We start from the raw sequence: 18,260 nt of genomic DNA, 5'->3' as shown, positions 1-18,260 counted from the left end.
CATGCAAGTCCCAGGTGGAGACTCTGGAATACTATCACAGCCAGACATAGAAGGAATCTTTATTGCTGTTTCTGTAACAATTTTGTTTTACCCATCAGGGTTGTTAGCCCTGAGCTGAACCTCAAAACTGAAGGACCAATGGACCATTCTTAGTCTGGCCTCTACCATTTGACCTGCTTGGCATGGGTGAACCTACCAAGAGCTAAAGCATGAAGCCCTGATTCCATCCAGCATAGCTTTCTGGGTCATTGAGGCATGCAATCCTCAAAACCCAATGAGAGGGCTGTGGTCCTCTTAGAGGAAAGGTGTGTGGGTTAGTAGGGTAATTGGTTGCATGGGTATAGTTGAGTTAGAAAAGCTTGTTACTGTGCAGTATCTCAAAATAAAATATTAAAAAATGTATTGCATTGTATTGAACAAATACACTTCCTTTCCTACAGAACGATTGTTTGTTCATGAATGGGCCCATCTCCAGTGGGGTGTATTTAATGAATATGATGATCAGGAGCCCTTTTACAGATCTAGGGATGGAATCATTGAGGCAACAAGGTAAGGCACTTTAACTTTTTTCTTGCATGTCATAGTCAATTTACCTCCATCCTCCCCCAACCCAGCTAATTTTGCATCATTATTTTTTATAGTTATCATTTCCCTGTGCTGATATAATTTCACTGTTTACCAGCTCTACAATGCTCTACAATGCTGATGGATCTTCTGACAATTTCCAGCACTGGCTAATTTATTGCAGATTTAATCTGTGCTTTTTCTGGCGTAGGGATATGAAGCACTTAGTTTTGATAGCAACTGACAACCAAGGTGTTGAAATTCTTCCCAGCCTATTAATATTACTAGAATATTAACTGATGTTTCTTCACACATAATGTGGGAGGAACTCAGCTAGTCAGGCAGCAACTATGAAGAAAAATAAACAGTCGATGTTTCAGACTGAAACCTTTCATCGGTCCAGCATGTTTGTGTTACTTTGGATTTCCTGCATCAGCAGAATCTATTGTGTTTATGCGGTAATTATGGCTGTGTTGAAGTATCTAGCTGTTCAGCACAAATTGAACAGAACTTTCTATTGGATTGTAGATGTGCACACATTAATAAGACTTTTATTAATGATTGCAAACCAGTTTCCTACAACATAGTTAGTCCCCGATGTAACGGAAGGAACATCTGTAGTGTATATGCATTCCATAAAAGAGAAAGTGATACTAGGTAGAAGGTAGGACCATTCAAGGACAAAGGAGAACCTTTATGACATGAGCCAGAGGAAGTTGGTGTGGTTCTAAATAAGCACTTTGCATTGGTAACAGTTAGGAAAAGGACATGGAAGACAGTGAGATAGTGCGAGGTATGTTAATACTCCAGAGCATGTTGATATTAAGAAGCATGAGGTGTTAGGTCTTGAAGAACATTAAGGTGGATAAATCCCCAGAGATAGGATCGATCCTGGATTATTGACAGAGGCAAGAAAGGAGATTGCTGCAACCTTGAACAAGATGTTTGTATACTTTCCAGCTATATGTGATATCCCAGAAAACTGGAGAATAGTCATTGTTGAGCCTTTGCTTATGAATAGCAATTGGTAATCTGGCAAAATATAGGCAGGTGAGTCTCGCATCAATGTAAGGCAAGCTATTGGAGAGAATTCTTAGGTATAGGATTTATTCCTATTGGAAAATAGGATTTATCAGGATTGGCTGCATGAATTTGTTCAGGGCAAGCCATGTATTATGAAATTGGCTGAGTTCTTTGAGGAGGTGGCAAAGATGATTGATGAGGGGAATCCAGTGAATGTTGTCCACATGGATTTTAGTGCATCAGCAACACAAGAAATTCTGCAGATGTTGCTCTGGAGTTTCATGGCAGGCTGATCCAAAAGATTAAGGCTCATGGGATTGACGATGGTAGGGTAATGAATTCTGTCTACATGAACCATAAGTTTCACTGATTGGAAGTCTGTGACTAGTGGTGTTCTGCAGGGATCAGTGTTGAGACATTTGTCATTTATGATCTTTATAAACTACTTGGACAAGATCTCCACTAAGGACACAGTAATCTCCTTTCTTGCCTGTGTCAATAGTCTAGGTTAGATTTCATCCCTGGGGATTTATCCACCTTAATGTTCTTTAAGAGACCTAACACTTCGTGCATCTTAACATCAACCTTCTCTTAATATTAACATGCCCTACACTGATCTCACAGTCTTCCCTGTTATTCTCTATGCTGGATTCCATCAAAGTATTCATTTAGTACCCTCCCCACATTCCTCTGGCTCCTAGCAAAATCTCTCTTCTTTGTCCTTGAATGGTTCTACCTTTGACTAAGATGTTCTAGCTGTATAAAAGCATGGTTGGGTCACATTGGGAATACTGTGTGCAGTTCTGGTCACCACATGTAAGGAAGAATGTGGAGGATTTGGAGAGAGTGTAGAAGAAGTTAATTACATTGTTGCCTGAATTAGCTAAATGTGTAGGCTGGAAAATTTGTGTTTTCTTTTCCCCCTGGAGCTGACCAGATAGAAGTATAAAAAACTATAAGCTGCATGGATAGGTTACACAAGAGATCCTGCAGATGCTGGAAGTCTGGACACAAACAAAATGCTGGAGGATCTAAAAAGGTTAGGTAGCATCTGTGGAGGAAAATAAGCAATTTATGTTTCAGGACTTAATTGCCACAGACAGCTGTGGCGGCCAAATCATTAGGTATATTTAAATAGAGATTGATAGATTTTTGATTCAAAAACATGAAATTAGAATGGCCCTTTAGAACAGAGAGAAATCACAATTTCTTTAGACAGAGGTTGGTGAATCTGTAGAATTTGTTGCTACAGGCATTGGTGAAGGCGAAGTCATTGAGTATGTATAAACAGTAAGTTAATAGGGTCTTGATTAGTAAGAACATCAAAAGTTACGGGGAGAAGGTAGGAGAATGGGGTTGAGAGGGATAATAAATCAGCCAGATTAGAAAACTGGAGCAGACTTGATAGGCTGTAGGCCTAATTCTGTTCCAAGCTTTTAAGGTCTTATCATCTTATTGTCTTATGGAACATGTTTATTGGATATAATTAAGGGTCTCGGCCCAAAATGTCAAATGTTTATATCTCTTCATAGATGCTGCCTGATCTGCTGAGTTCCTCCAGCATTTTGTGTGTGTGTGTTGCGTAGATAAAGTAAATTGTTAGTTTTTTTTTTCTCCCAGGGTGAAAATGTCAAATAACAGAGCATAGTTTTAATGTTAGAAAGAGAAAGTGCACAGGAAATGTGTGAGTTAGATGTTTACTCTGTTGGCAAACTGATAGAAGCAGATACAATAGTGATCTTGGAGAGGCATTTGGACAGGTGGGCATTGGAGGGGGTAGAAATCATGTGCAGACAGATGGGATTTGTTTAATTTGGCATCATGTTTGGCAGTGACAATGTGGGCTGAAGTGTCTGTTCCTGTGCTGAGCTCTTCTGTGTTCTATGTATACCTTCCACCTGAGAGAAATTCCAATTCTCAGCCTCTTCTAATAAAGCTGGCACACAATTACTCAATGGTTAATGATAGAAATATCACTTAGAAACAAATCTGATTGATGTTTGTCACTGGTCTTTCAGGTGTTCAAAGGTGATAAAAGGAGTTATTAAAGATTGCAGTGGCAGTATCTGTTCAGACTGTACCATTAATAAAAAGACAGGATTGCCAGATGGATATTGTACATTTTATCCAGAGAAGAACCAGGATGCATCATCTTCAATAATGTATAATCAAGGATTGAAGAATGTAAGTAGAGTCACCGGACTGCTTTCCCCACTGATGATGAAGTCTTCTACCTGCAGCTCATTATATTAGTTACAGTTGATCACTGCAGAGCATTGTCAAGGTAATATCCCAGGCCAGCCTGAACTCATCAGCTTCAGGATCAGGTTTATTGCTTCAAGTTTATTGTCATTCAACTGTACACATGTATACCTCGCTAAACTGAACCATGTTCCTCCATATTCAACCACACACTACATATCACTACATGTAACCCACACAGAACACATAAAGTAATATTACCACAAATAAACTAACAAATACCAAAATATATTCCAGAAGATTGACATCTGGCATAAAATGCATTTACAACACAAGTCAAAAATAATTGGCTTAATGTTACTGATACGTTATATGTGAAGAGACCTGGTTGGGAGTTCAGTCATCTCATGGCCAGGGGAAGTGGGGAGAAGCTGTTCCCCATCCTAACAGTCGCTGTCTTAATTTCTGCCTGATGGTAGGGGTCAGAGAGATGGTGGGATGGGTGAGAGGGATCCTTGACAATGCTAAAAGCTTTGCGTATGCAGCGTTTCTGATAAGTATCTCAGATGGGTGGAAGAGAGACCCCGATAATCTCAGCAGTCCTCACAATCCTTTCTGGATCTTGTGTTCAAGTGCTTGCAAATCCATACCAGATGGTGATGCATCTGGTCTGGGTACTCTCAAAGATGCTCCTGTAAATATTAGTTAGCAGCGTGAACAGCAGAAGGTTGAGCACTTTGGCGCAAGTGCTCAGTGTGATGGAGCTAGAGATGTTGCTGCCAACACAGACTGTCTGTGACCTTTGTGTCAAAAAGTTCAAGATCCAGTTACAGAGAGAAATGCTGAGACCCAATGAGGACAGTTTACTCACCAGCTTCTGAGGGATGATTAATTTAGATACTGATCTGATGTTGATAAGTAGCATCTTGTCACATGAGGCACAATTTTAAAAGTGGGACAGGACAGAGTTGAGGACAGAGACTATTAGCACTGACGTATGCTGTGAAATCTGTTGTTTTGCAGCAGCAGTGCTTTGGAATATATAAAAAGCACTACAAATTACAATATAATATATTAAAATATAGAAAAAAGAGCTAAATAGTGAGGTAGTGTTCATGAAACATAGAGATATTGAGTGTGGTTCTTCAGGCGTCTGTACCTCCAGCTGGATGGTAATAATGAGAAGAGGGCATGCTCCAGATAGTGAGAGTTCTTAAAGACGGGTGCCACCTCTTGAGGCACCACTCTCTAAAGATGTCCTCTATCCAGAGTTCAAAGACAAAATAGAGTTATTATAAATGTACTTACATGTCACCATCCTCAGATGCTTTTCCTTGTGGGTGTTCATAGTAAGTACTAAAGAAACACAATAGTATCAATAACAAACTGCACCAAAAATGGACAGACAAACAATACGCAGAAGACATCAAATTGTGCAAAGGTAAAAAAGGAAAAAAAGCAAGAAATAAATAAACTAATTAATTAATATTGAGAACATGAGTTGTAACGTCCTTGAAAGTGAGTCCATAGGTTATGGAATCAGTTCAATGTTGAGTGCGAGAATTTACCCACTCTGTATTAAGAGACTGATGGTTGAAGGGAATAACTGTTCTTGAATCTGGTAGTGTGGGTCTTACAGCTCTTATATCTCCTTCCTGATGGCTACAGCAAGAAGAGAGCATGGCCTGGATGGTGCGGGTTCTTGATTGTGGATGCTGCTTTTCCGCAACAGTGCTCCATGTAAATGTGCTCAATGGTGCGGAGGGTTTTACCTGAAATGGACTGGGCTGGACCCACTATTTTTGTAGGTTTTTTCATTCAAGTTCATTGGTGTTTCTATACTATACCATGATGCAACCAGTCAGCTTACCCTCCACCATCCATCTAGAGAAGTTTATTAAAGTTTCAGATGACATGCTGAACCTTCACAAACTTCTAGGGAAGCCAAGGTGTTCCTGTGCCTCATTTGTAATGACAGTTATGTGCTGAACCCAGGATAAATCCTCTGGAATGATGACGCCAAGGAATTTAAAGTTACTGACCCTCTCCACTACTGATTCCCTAATGAGGACTGGCTCATGGCCCTCAGGCTTCCTCCTCCTTTACTCAATAATCAGCGTTTCAGTTTTGCTGATGTTGAGTGAGTGTCTGTTGCTGTGGCACCACCATTCATCCAAAATTTCAATCTCTCTCTTATATTCTGATTTGTCACCATCTTTGATTTGGCCAACAACAGTGGTGTTGTCAGCAAGCTTAATATGGCATTGGAGCTGTACTTAGCCTCACATCATAACTGAGCAGAGCAAGGGGTGAAGCACAAGCTCTGTGGTACACTTGTGCTCATGGTGATTGTGGAAGTGATGTTATGACCAACAGACTGGAATCTGCAAGTGAGGAGATCAAAGATCCAGTTGCTCAAAGAAGTATTGAGGCTAAGGTCTTGGAGCTTATTAATTAGTTTTGAAGGGAAGATAATGTTGACTGCAGAGCTCTGGTCAATGAAGAGCATCCTGGTGTATGCACCTTCACCATCTAGATGTTCCAGGGTTAAGTGTGGTGCCGATGAAATGGCATCTGCTGTGGCCCTGTTGTGACAGAAGGCAAATTGGAGTGGATCCAAATTGTTTCTCAGGCAGGAGTTGATTTGCTTCACCAACCTCTCAAAACACTTCATCACAGTGGAGGTACTGGACAATAGTCATTGAGACAGGTTGCTGTGTTCTTCTTAGCACCACTATAATTGAAGCCTGCTTGAAACAGGGGGGTATCTCAGACTGCCATAGTGAGAGGTTAAAGATATCAGTAAACAATCCAACCAGTTGATTAGCACAGGTCTTCAGTTCTTAGCCAAGTACACCACCTGGGCCAAGTGCTCTCAGTGCGTTCACCCTCCTTAAGGAAGTTCATATGTCAGCCTCAAAGACTGAAATCACAGGGTCATCGGGGACTGTGGAAGCTGCTGAAGGTGCCTCCATGTTCTGTCACTCATTGTAAACATAAAATGAACTCTCATCTGGGAAAAAAAAAACTTTTTTTGTCATTGGGTTTTACTTTGTAGAAGGTGATAGCATTCAAGCCCTTCCACATCTGTCGAGCATCCCTCTGTGATTCAGGTTTGGTCTGGAATTAACACTTCACATGTGAGGTGGTTCTCTAGAGGTGGTACCTGGACTTTGTGTACTGGTGAGGAGGCGAGCGCCCAGGATAGAGCTGGCTGAGTCCATAACCTTCTGCAATTTTCTCTAATCCTGTGCATTGGTACGTCCATACCAGGTGGTGATGCAACCAGTCAGAAATTTGCTAGAGTCAGTGACATTAACCTCACTGTTTATTGCTGATTATTCAAAATTACAAAGATTCAAAGTACATTTATTATCAAAGAATGTACATATTATACAACCTTGAAATTTGTTTGTCTACAGAGAGCCACAAAGCAAAAAACCTGGAAAAACCCAAGTAAAGAAAATATAAAAATTAAGACCTTTAGTGCAAGAGGGAAAAAAGTATAAATCATGCAAACAATTGAAGCAAACAACAACAATCCAAACCAAATTGAGTCCTCAGATCCGAACACCGGAGCAGCCCGCAGTAGGCCCAAAGCCTCACTTACCAGCTCATCATATTAGCACAGCAGCCAGAGAAGTCTTTATAGCCTCAGTGCCATGGAGAGAAGAATGACCATCACAGAGAGTGAACGAAATTTCCTGTCATCTCGGATCCTGATACCCTGTCTTTTCAGTCTGCTAGGGCAGGCGAAAGGCTCAGGCACCCTGGAACATCGTGGAGACAAAGCAACATTGGCTCTCATCTTCGCTCTGGGCTGACGTTCAAAATGTGTAAACAGCAGATTGTACCTCACACTAGGACCCAGCTACTGTGAAGGGCCCTGGGCCCAGATTTCTCTGCCGAGCCCGAAGCTGCTCCCAAGCTCTTCAAATCAGCTTGGTGCCCAGAGCAATCCAGCCTCCTGTCTGGACCAGTTTTATAGACATCAGCCCTCGAATGCCCCAACCTCTCATCTCTGAATGGCTCACTCCATCTGCAATCAATCTGCAGCACACCATCTTGGCTCATCTCCTGAACTTGCCTCACCAACACTTGCCTCCTCACTGTTTGCAGTGATAGGTTAACACAATTTACCACAGAAAAGGTGTTTATAGTGATGTTTTCAATTGGATTTCTTAACTTTTTAACTACCAATAAGCCATCGCACATGTTCGGTAGTGCCATCTTCTCCAATCCTGTGCATTGGTATATCCTTACCAGATCAACCAATCAGAAATTTGCCAGTATCAGTAACCTTATCCTCACTGTGTTATTGCTGATGATTGTACATTGTTCAATGTGACACTATCCATCAGCCATCAAAACACTCCTGATTTTGTCTAGCCATGGACTAATAATTAACATATTTCAAACTGAACAGGGTAGGTCATAACCCTTAACAACAGCGCCCATCCCATTCCAAGAAGATATTCCCTGACTCAAAATCCTGAACATTTTGGGAAATCTGATAAGACTGTAAGACTATAAGACATAGAGCAGAATTAGGTTATTTAGCCGATCAAGTCTCCTCTGCCATTTGGTCATGGCTGATTAATTTTCTCTTTCAACCCCATTCACATGCCTTCTCCCGATAAGCTTTGATGTCCTTACTAATTACATACCCATCAGCCTCCACTTTAAATACAGTTGGCCCACCGTATCCGCGGATTCAACCAACTGTGGATCGAAAACATTTGAAAAAAATAATTCTGGAAAGTTCCAAAAAGCAAAACTTGAATTTGCCGCACGCCAAGCACTATGCTGAAACCATGCAAATGAAGTGATGCGTAGGCATACCCTGCTGTAGCCTCCCAACATTTCACAGATCCTGTCTCTCTCCAGCATTGTTTGAGCATAGTTCATTGTTCGTTCGCTGTGTTACGTCTGTGCCCCAACACTGAGGGGCCGAAGGGTGCAACGTAGCCCCCTCCTTTTTGAGAATCGCAAGATCACTTTTAATTCGGGTCTGGGACCCAGGAAATGAGAGAGAGACACACAGATTCCTCAAGGTTTGGAATGTGTCCTGGGCCTCCAAGAGACAAAGCCACAGATAACGGCCATTATCTCTTGGAGACGGAATTGTGTATTGAGTACTGTACGATTCATCGAAGCCCGCAGGCAATGAACAGAGGGGGTTGGTGGAGGGATTGCACCATCCCAACCTGATTGACATCTGAGACCCTGTGAGTCAGGATAAAAGAGGGTCTGGGGAACAACCCCTTCAGACGCACCAGAAGAAACACTAGAAATCCCGTAACCGCGTTATAGCGAAAGCCGGTGGAAAGCCAACGTGCGTCCTTTTCCACTTGCCTTGGAATTGGTGGGCCTTACCACAGAAGAATGGCTTTAGCTAAAACAAAGGAGAAATCAGCCCCAACAACTCTCGAAGGATTGACATCATAAAAGGAATGGGCAAGTTTTAAACTCTCTCTCTTGACTCCAACCAAAAGCTGCAGCCTGCATGAACTTGAGTGACTTTTATATTTCCATTAGACAATACATTATCCCCTAGACAATGACAATGACAGTGATTGTTATTATACCCGCGCTTTTAGGCTTAGTAGTGACGATGTATATTATCAGTATGTTTGCATTGATATTATTTTTGTGTATTTTTATCAATAAATACTGTTAAAAATAGTACCATCAGACTTCAACAGACCTCTCTATCTTTGCTGGTAAGTGACCCAGTTACGGGGTACGTAACAACTTGGGGTTCTTGTCTCGGGATTTGACACCAAATTGGGAGGCCAGTGAATCAGGCTTGTAAGTCCAAACTTGGATCTGGTACACAGGTAGCCAGACGGGAAACCAGCAAAGATGGACGTGGATGAATTTATAGAAAACCTGACTCTGGAGGCACTGGAGGCGGCCACCAAATCGGACTTGATAAATATTGCGAAACGACTAAACCTCGCAGAGGTGAGGTTGTCAATGAAAAAGCGGGAGGTGCGAAGGGCCATAACTCAGTATTATATTGAGAAGAATGTGCTCGCAGCTGCGGTATTGGAAAATATCCCTGAAAAGGCACCAGCCAGTGGGATGGCTCAGTTAGAGTTGGAGAAATTAAGGTTGGAGCATGAAATTCAGTTAAAACAGCTGGAAGCAGCTGAAAAATAGAGGGAGAGAGCCGAGAAGGAGAGAAAGTATGAGGAGAAAGAGAAACAGAGGCAACATGACTTGGACATGGAGAAGTTAAGGCAAGAGCGAAGAGTTCAAGGGTCAGACCGAGAGGAGCGGTTTAATGTTAGTCGGGAGCTTAGGTTAGTACCTCTGTTCAAGGAGACGGATGTTGATAGTTATTTCCTGCTTTTTGAAAAGGTGGCAGTGAATCAGAAGTGGCCCAAAGAGCAGTGGGTGGCGTTGTTACAGAGTGTGTTAAAAGGAAAGGCACAACGGGCATATGCGGCATTGTCCATGGAGGAGGAAGAGGTGGAGAATTATGCCAAAGTAAAGGAGGCCATTCTCTGGACTTATGAATTGGTACCTGAAGCATATAGACAAAAGTTCAGAAATTTTAAAGAAAGGGTGGAATCAGACGTATACCGAGTTTGCCTATGAGAATGGTGTGCTCTTGGATTGTTGGTGTACAGCAGAAATAGTGGAAGAGGATTCTTGGCATCTCAGGGAGTTAATTCTGATCGAGGAATTTAAAAGTGGTGTTTCAGAGGATATCCGGATCTATTTGAATGAGAAGCCGAATAAGTCTATATCCGAATTTGCTAGGTTCGCAGATGAATATGCCCTAACCCACAAGACAAAGTTTTCCTCGAATAAAGGTTCCCAGAGAGACCGTGGGAATGATGGAGAAAGCCCGCCGGCTGAGGCAGAGGTCCCGCTGGGAGCTAGTGGTAAGATCGAGGAGGAGAAGCAGGACGGCCAGAGATTTCTGTGCTTGACCTGTTTTAATTGTGGAAAGGGGGGACATATTGCATCTAGGTGCTTTGCTCCGAGGAAGGAGACAGGAAAAGGGAAAGCAGCAGTCCCTATTGGATGTGCCGTGGTAATCAGTAAATTGACAAGAGAGCCCCGGGTAGACGGAGTACGAGAAGGGTCTGAGACTTGTATGTCAAACGGAACTGTGTCTGTGAGGGAGGGAGACCCACCAGTTCCCGTGCGGATCTGGAGAGACACGGGCGCTGAACAGTCATTGATTGGCAGAAAGGTACTGGATTTTGGTCGCAAGACAGGAATGGTAGCTGTGAAAGGAATAAGAAAAGGGATAGAAACGGTGCCCTTGCATAGGATCATTATGAATTGTGAGCTGGTATCTGGACCAGTTGAAATGGGGGTGCAATCAGAATTCCCGAGAACTGACACAGATATCCTTCTGGGTAATGATTTAGCCGGTGGTAAGGTTTGATCAGCAATGACACTGATGAGACAGCCGGTGGAGGTCCTGCCCCTAGATTCCAAGATCTATCCCGCATGCGCAGTCACTCGCAGCATGTCGAGAAAGGCAGCTGAGAACGAGAGCAGTTTAAATCCAGCCAGTATCGATTTGGCCAAGACATTTTTACCGACCTTGTACCACAAGGGTTTAGAGGGGGGTAAAACAAAGAGTAGTAAAGTGAAAGAGAGTAAGGGAGAGGAGGTAGACCTGCCCTTAGCGAGGAGAAAAGTTCTAGAGGCATGAAATAAAGATGAGAAACAGATAGAGCTGTTAAAAGGTCCAGAGTTGGACATGGATGATCTGTCTGGTTTGGCAGAACTGGCAGAAGTTGAAAATTCTAAAGGTGTTCCCAATAATGAAATGAGGGCAGTCCTAAATGAAAAGGGTGCTCTTACCTTGAAGAAGTCTGCTGGGTTGGCAGATGAGGTTGTTTCAGCCCGCAGGGTTGAGTTTGCTCCGGAAGGGAGTTGCTCAGAGAGTAGCTGGGAGGATCAGGGGAATTTTGAATTTGAACAGGGTACGGGTATTGAAATCCTGAAAGAGGCAAATGTCCTGTTTGAGTGTGTCAAAGATATGGCTGCACATGGTAATGAACCTAGTAATGGAGCTCAGAAAAAGTCTGAGGTATTTGATTCAGTCAAAAAGGAATGCAGTCCTTGTGGGTCAGATGGACTTGGTTCAGTGAAGAAAGGGTTAACCTTGGTAATAGTGGGAAGTGAGAGTTCCCAGGTGTTTGTGCTTGAAGGTGTGTTAAAAGTTAATGAGGAGATCAAAGGTAGTGAGGTGAATATTATTATTGAAGGAAAAGGAAAATGTGTAGTTCCCAAATTGAATGAAGAAAATTTAAAGGCTGGACTGATATCAGAAGCAGCAACCAGGCTACAGAGACAATGGCTTGGTACCGCAGTGCCTGTGAATCAATTACAGGTTGAGTTGGAAGTTAAAGGGCCCCCACACTCTATTGTTATTCCAGAGTGTGGTGTGAAACCGCAGAATTCGAAATGCTGTTTGAACAAAGAGGGATCGCTGGCATTGAGACCTAATAGCCTGAAGGGTCCTGAAGAGAAAACTAGCACCTTGCGTAAAATTAAAGAATTGTGTGGAAATTCAGAAAATGTTCTAAGTTTGGAACACATTGTTGATAAAATAACTCCTATGAAAGGAGCGGGTAAAAGCCTATTTCGCCAGGGTGCACAAGCTCACTATGAGGGAATTAACTGGAAAAGAGGCAAGGGTTAAATAGCAGAAGCCAGTTTTAAGGGATTTTGACAAAGCATGTCAGTAATAAAGACAACTCTTTAGTTTTTGTTTGTTAAAGAAAATAAGAAATAAAAAAAATGGGTGGTTATTAAATTGGAGTCTGATGCTACAAGACTTTAGTAAGGTACAAGATGTTAAGGTATTAAAGGAAGTGACAATGTAATCATTAACTGTTTAGATGCTGAATTGAATGTATAACTGTATTACTCTGTAGAGAAAAAAAAACTTTTGTTTTGTGTTAGATTCTAAAATCCTGTAAGACTCTGTATTACTTCGTTTTTACCGATGGTAAAAACGCATTGAAGAAAGGGGGTGTTACACCTGTGCCCCAACTCTGAGGGGCCGAAGGGTGCAACATAGCCCCCTCCTTTTTGAGAATCGCAAGATCGCTTTTAATTCGGGTCTGGGACCCAGGAAATGAGAGAGAGACACACAGATTCCTCAAGGTTTGGAATGTGTCCTGGGCCTCCAAGAGACAAAGCCACAGATAACGGCCATTATCTCTTGGAGACGGAATTGTGTATTGAGTACTGTACTATTCATCGAAGCCCGCAGGCAATGAACAGAGGGGGGTTGGTGGAGGGATTGCACCATTCCAACCTGATTGACATCTGAGACCCTGTGAGTCAGGATAAAAGAGGGTCTGGGGAACAACCCCTTTAGACACACCAGAAGAAACACTAGAAATCCTGTAACAGCGTAATAGCGACAGCCGGTGGAAAGCCCACGTGCGTCCTTTTCCATTTGCCTCGGAATTGGTGGGCCTTACCACGGATGAACGGCTTTAGCTAAAACAAAGGAGAAATCAGCCCCAACGACTCTTGAAGAATTGACATCATAGAAGGAAGGGCAAGTTTTAAACTCTCTCTCTTGACTTCAATCAAAGGCTGCAGCCTGCATGAACTTGAGTGACTTTTATATTTCCATTGGACAATACATTATCCCCTGGACAATGACAGAGCTATTTCTTAGGATTATTATTATACCCGCGCTTTTAGGCTTAGTAGTGACGACGTATATTATCAGTATGTTTGCATTGATATTATTTTTGTGTATTTTTATCAATAAATACTGTTAAAAATAGTACCATCAGACTTCAATGGACCTCTCTATCTTTGCTGGTATGTGACCCAGTTACGGGGTACGTAACAGCTGCTTGTGTTATGAGCGAGAGGAAGGAGTCTAAAGATAGTAAGGGATGGCTGGCTTGCTATGTAAAGTGCTACAGCATCAAGAGCTTAAAGATCACGGGAGAATCAGCATTGGCTGATGCTGAGGCAGCATCAGCGTTCCCAGAAGAGCTACGATAGTTGCGTCTGTTCTGAACATGTACAGACTTTTTTTCTTGTCATTTTTCCCTAAACAATACAGTATAACAACTATTTAAATTGCATTTGCATTGTATTAGGAATTATAAGCAATCTATAGATGATTTAAAGTATACAGAAAGATGTGCATAGGTTATATGCAAAAACTATGCCATTTTATATAAGGGACTTGAGCATCCATGTGGGGTCCTGGAACCAATCCCCCACGGATACCAAGGGACGACTGTACCCTCAATGCTAGGCACTAAAAGAAAGGCAAATAGAATATGATTCAGTTGAGGGAAAATGGGATAAGTGTAGAAGGGCAAAAATCTCTGCATGGACAAGAAAGTTCAAAGGGAACATTTCTGACTTGGAACAGGTGACCTGTTGTTTGTGATGTTGATTGAAGTGTAACTATCAGGTATAAAATGGGAATAATCTCCTGGCTATTCTTTGAAATAAGTCTTAGAGATCAGTTGTAACCTTCTGAATAAGGACTTCCTTTCAGCTACTCATCTGTTTAACACATTATGCATTTTCTAGGTGCTCGAATTCTGCACTGACAAGACCCACAATACCGAAGCACCCAACATGCAGAACAGTATGTGTAATTACAGGAGCACTTGGGATGTGATTAGCCAGTCAGAAGATTTCAGAAGCATTTCTTCACCCTATACTGGTTCAACCATCCCAACATTCACACTTCTACAGGCCAAGAACCGTGCGCTTTGCTTAGTCCTCGACGTATCAGGAAGCATGAAAGAGGTAAGGTCTTTTATGATCAGGCCATTCGATGAATTGTGTAAATAGGGTAACAAGAGAGTGACATTGTAAATGCATTCTGATATTTATTTATTTATACATATTTTATTCCATTCCCATCTTTTAACTTCTAACTTCATTAGCATTCTTATTTATATATGATTCTTTATATAATTATTTATTTGTTATCATTGTTGAATGTTGTTTTTTGTCACATTTTTGCCCTGAACACACCACAGCAAACTCCTAAAATGTGTAAATATATATGGCGATTAAAGTTCAAACTTGATCTTTGAAGAGAGGCCTCAGAGTGGGAAATGTGCAATATCTTGTCTATAATATTTCATTTTCACTTACTGTATGTGTGTAGAAACAAACATATGGTCACAATTTGTTTCAAATTTATGCAAATGTTGAAGTGGGTTTAATATTCCTGTTGGACTACATTCAGTGATGGGGTGAGCTTTGGCTGATGCATGTAAATGATCAGTTAGACAGCTTTACCATCTTATTACCTGAGCTTCCTGTCATTAATTTCTTCAAATCGATAGTCCTTGGTACCATTCAGTGAAACCATGGAATGCTAACCATAATGCATGGAAAATCCTTTGGTCCTAATAAGCAGGTGAGGTTTTATATTTAATCATATAACCATGTAACAATCACTGCATGGAAACAGGCCATCTCGGCCCTTCTAGTCCATGCAGAATGCTTACTCACACCTAGTCCCACTGACATGCACTCAGCCTATAACTCTCCATTCCTTTCCTGTCCATATACCTATCCAATTTTACTTTAAAGTGACAATATCGAACCTGCCTCTACCACTTTTACTGGAAGCTCGTTCCACACAGCTACCACTCTCTGAATAAAGAAATTCCCCCTCGTGTTACCCCTAAACTTTTGTCCCTTAACTCTCAACTCATGTCCTCTTGTTTAAATCTCCCCTACTCTCAATGGGAAAAGCCTATCCACATCAATTCTATCTATCCTGCTTATAATTTTAAATACCTCTATCAAGTCCTCCCTCAACCTTCTATGCTCCAAAGAATAAAGACCTAACTTGTTCAACCTTTCTCTGTAACTGAGGTGCTGAAACCCAGGTAACATTCTAGTAATTCTCCTCTTTACTCTCTCTATTTTGTTGACATCTTTCCTATAATTCAGTGACCAGGACTGTACACAATACTTCAGATTTGGCCTTACCGATGCCTTGTACAATTTTAACATTACATCCCAACTCCTAAACTCAATGCTCTGATTTATAAAGGACAGCATACCAAAAGCTTTCTTCACTACCCTATCCACATGAGATTCCACCTTCAGGGAACTATGCACCATTATTCCTAGATCACTCTGCTCTACTGCATTCCTCAATGCCCTACCATTTACCATGTATGTCCTATTTTGATTATTCCTACCAAAATGTAAGTGGGTAGACAATGGTATAATAGAGTTGTATAAATGAAGAAAATCCAATTTTTACCCATCCAGTCATTAGTAATACAGATACTCAAAACAATTAGATTCTTAGGTCAGTGTGGCTGTCTTTATTATGCTAAGAACACATACTTAGACATTTCAAACAGCTACACAGGTGAAATTACCCAACCTGATCCTTCAACTGGAGGCTGAAATGTTTGGATAAAATGGACAGCTTTCTGCATTTGCTTGTCAATCGTTCAGTGTGTAGTTGTGGAGATCGCACCAAGTGCTGTCAGTATGTTAAGGTGCTGGCTTTGGTGAACACCAGGATTCAGTGAGGAGGGTGAGTAGCAATGAGGTAAGTCAAGATAAGATTTTACGTTTTTCCTCAACTCCGCATGTTCACTGCAAGGGCAGTGGTGGCAGCCAGTGGAGTGGCTGATTTCCTGAGATTAGGGAACAGTCCGGTGACACTGAAGAAAATTTCTGCAGCAAGTGTTTACCACCTGTAGCTCCTGTCAGACCATATGGATGGTTGGAGATGAAGCCGGATCAGTGAGGAGAGCACAGGAGGCAAAGAGTGTTATAGATGGCATTTCAGGGAGGTTGTCAGACCAAGAGTTCAGCCAGAGTTTGTGCTGGATACGCACTTTCCAGGGACCAGAGGACACTTTGTGAACATTTGTTTTCTGGAACAGCAGCATGACCCTTCCAAGGGGTAGATTTGTTTTTGACTAAGTTAAACTTCTAACCAATACTCCTTGTTCACCCTCACATTGTAAACAAGAGGTTCTCTTTAGACCATGCCTCAATCCAAAGAAACATTGTGATTAACCTAGTGGATATATAGTCTATGTCTATAAGCTAATTGAGCATATATGCAGAAATATTCAACAGTCTGTTTGAAATGATTGCTTTTATGTTTATATTTATTGTGCTTCTTTAATGCTGCATCAGATTCAGAGTAACAGTCATTTTGTTCTCCTTTCTGTCCATTTACTAAAGAATGACAATCAACAATCTTGAATTGAATTGCATTGGACAGTTTTTGAAAATCACAAGAAGCTGTTTCAGTTTTAGTTGTAGTCAGCAGTGGGAACATGGAAAACAGCACTGAATGAACATCCCATCTCTCTGGGGATGTTGAGCCCCACATTACCAAATAGGTAAATGTGCTGGTCACTTACTCATCCAGTAATGTGGGACTGAATTGTAACAACAGCTTGATTCCAGCAGAATGGTCACAGCTTCATGGTTTACCTCTAAAGGCATTAAGATTCAACTGTATCCAGCACTGTCTGGTCCATGAAACAGGGCTGAGATTAATCTTACATCATACTTTGTGTTTTATGTTGGTGAACAGGGAAATCGCATTGTCAGGCTTCGACAAGCTGCTGAGATATTCTTGCTGCAGGTCATTGAAAAAGGATCACAAGTTGGAATTGTCACTTTTAACTCTGGTGCAAGCATTAAAGCGTATTTAAAAAAGATTGTCAATCCTGATGTGAGGAAGGATCTTGTACGGCTGCTACCAACATTAGCTGAAGGGGGAACGAGTATCTGTGCGGGGGTTCGATCTGGCTTTCAGGTAGGTCTGGAAAACTTCATTAACACATTCCTTTCAGGGATTACATTTTACTCAACTTGTTGACAACTCGTTGTCTTGCAGGTACTTCGTGGTGATGACGGTGATACTAGAGGTGATGAAATTATTTTGCTCACGGACGGAGAGGACAGCAGTATTAACACTTGTTTTACAGAGGTGGAGCAAAGTAGAGCCATAATCCACACAATCGCTTTCGGGCCAAAGGCAGACAAGGATCTAGGGCAGCTTTCAGCAAAGACAGGTAACCAGCACCTAATAATCACACAGTTGACAACTGGGCAAACAGCATGACAACATCCAAATCTTTTCAGGGAGCTTAATGTAAAGGAACGGGTAGGAGGCAGTAATGTTAATATGATTTAATTTGTACTGCAGTATGAGAGGCAGAACTATAAGTTACCTGTCTCATTATCACAATGGAATAAAGGGAATTGCAAAGCTTGACCAGGTGGATTGAAGGGGGACACTAGCAGGAATGATGGCAGAACAGAGATGGATGAAGTTTCTGAGAATAGTTCACAAGGTGCAGGATAGATATCTCCCACAGAAGAAGCTGTTCTCAAATGGCAGGGCTAGGCAATCGTGGCTGACAAGGGAAGTTAAGGACAGCATAAACGCCAAGGGAAGTGCAGATAAGGTAGCTAAAGTGACTGGGATGTTGTTGGGAATC

General features: G+C 41.7%; 1 protein-coding gene across 1 annotated transcript in view; it reads left to right on the top strand.

Moving 5' to 3' along the window:
- LOC132402344 (calcium-activated chloride channel regulator 1-like) overlaps nucleotides 1–18,260 on the top strand; it is a 73,780-nt gene that overhangs the window by 16,708 nt on the left and 38,812 nt on the right. The window contains exons 4-8 of the mRNA XM_059985223.1: nucleotides 441–549; nucleotides 3,606–3,771; nucleotides 14,341–14,562; nucleotides 17,348–17,572; nucleotides 17,654–17,831. Of these exons, the coding sequence (XP_059841206.1) occupies nucleotides 441–549; nucleotides 3,606–3,771; nucleotides 14,341–14,562; nucleotides 17,348–17,572; nucleotides 17,654–17,831 (900 nt within the window). The remainder of the gene's footprint in view (nucleotides 1–440; nucleotides 550–3,605; nucleotides 3,772–14,340; nucleotides 14,563–17,347; nucleotides 17,573–17,653; nucleotides 17,832–18,260) is intronic.

Source organism: Hypanus sabinus, chromosome 11, assembly GCF_030144855.1.
Source record: "Hypanus sabinus isolate sHypSab1 chromosome 11, sHypSab1.hap1, whole genome shotgun sequence".
In the NCBI taxonomy this organism is placed as follows: Eukaryota; Metazoa; Chordata; class Chondrichthyes; order Myliobatiformes; family Dasyatidae; genus Hypanus; species Hypanus sabinus.
The sequence above is the reverse complement of the archived record's forward strand: the minus strand, read 5'-3'. Positions and strand labels throughout refer to the sequence as shown.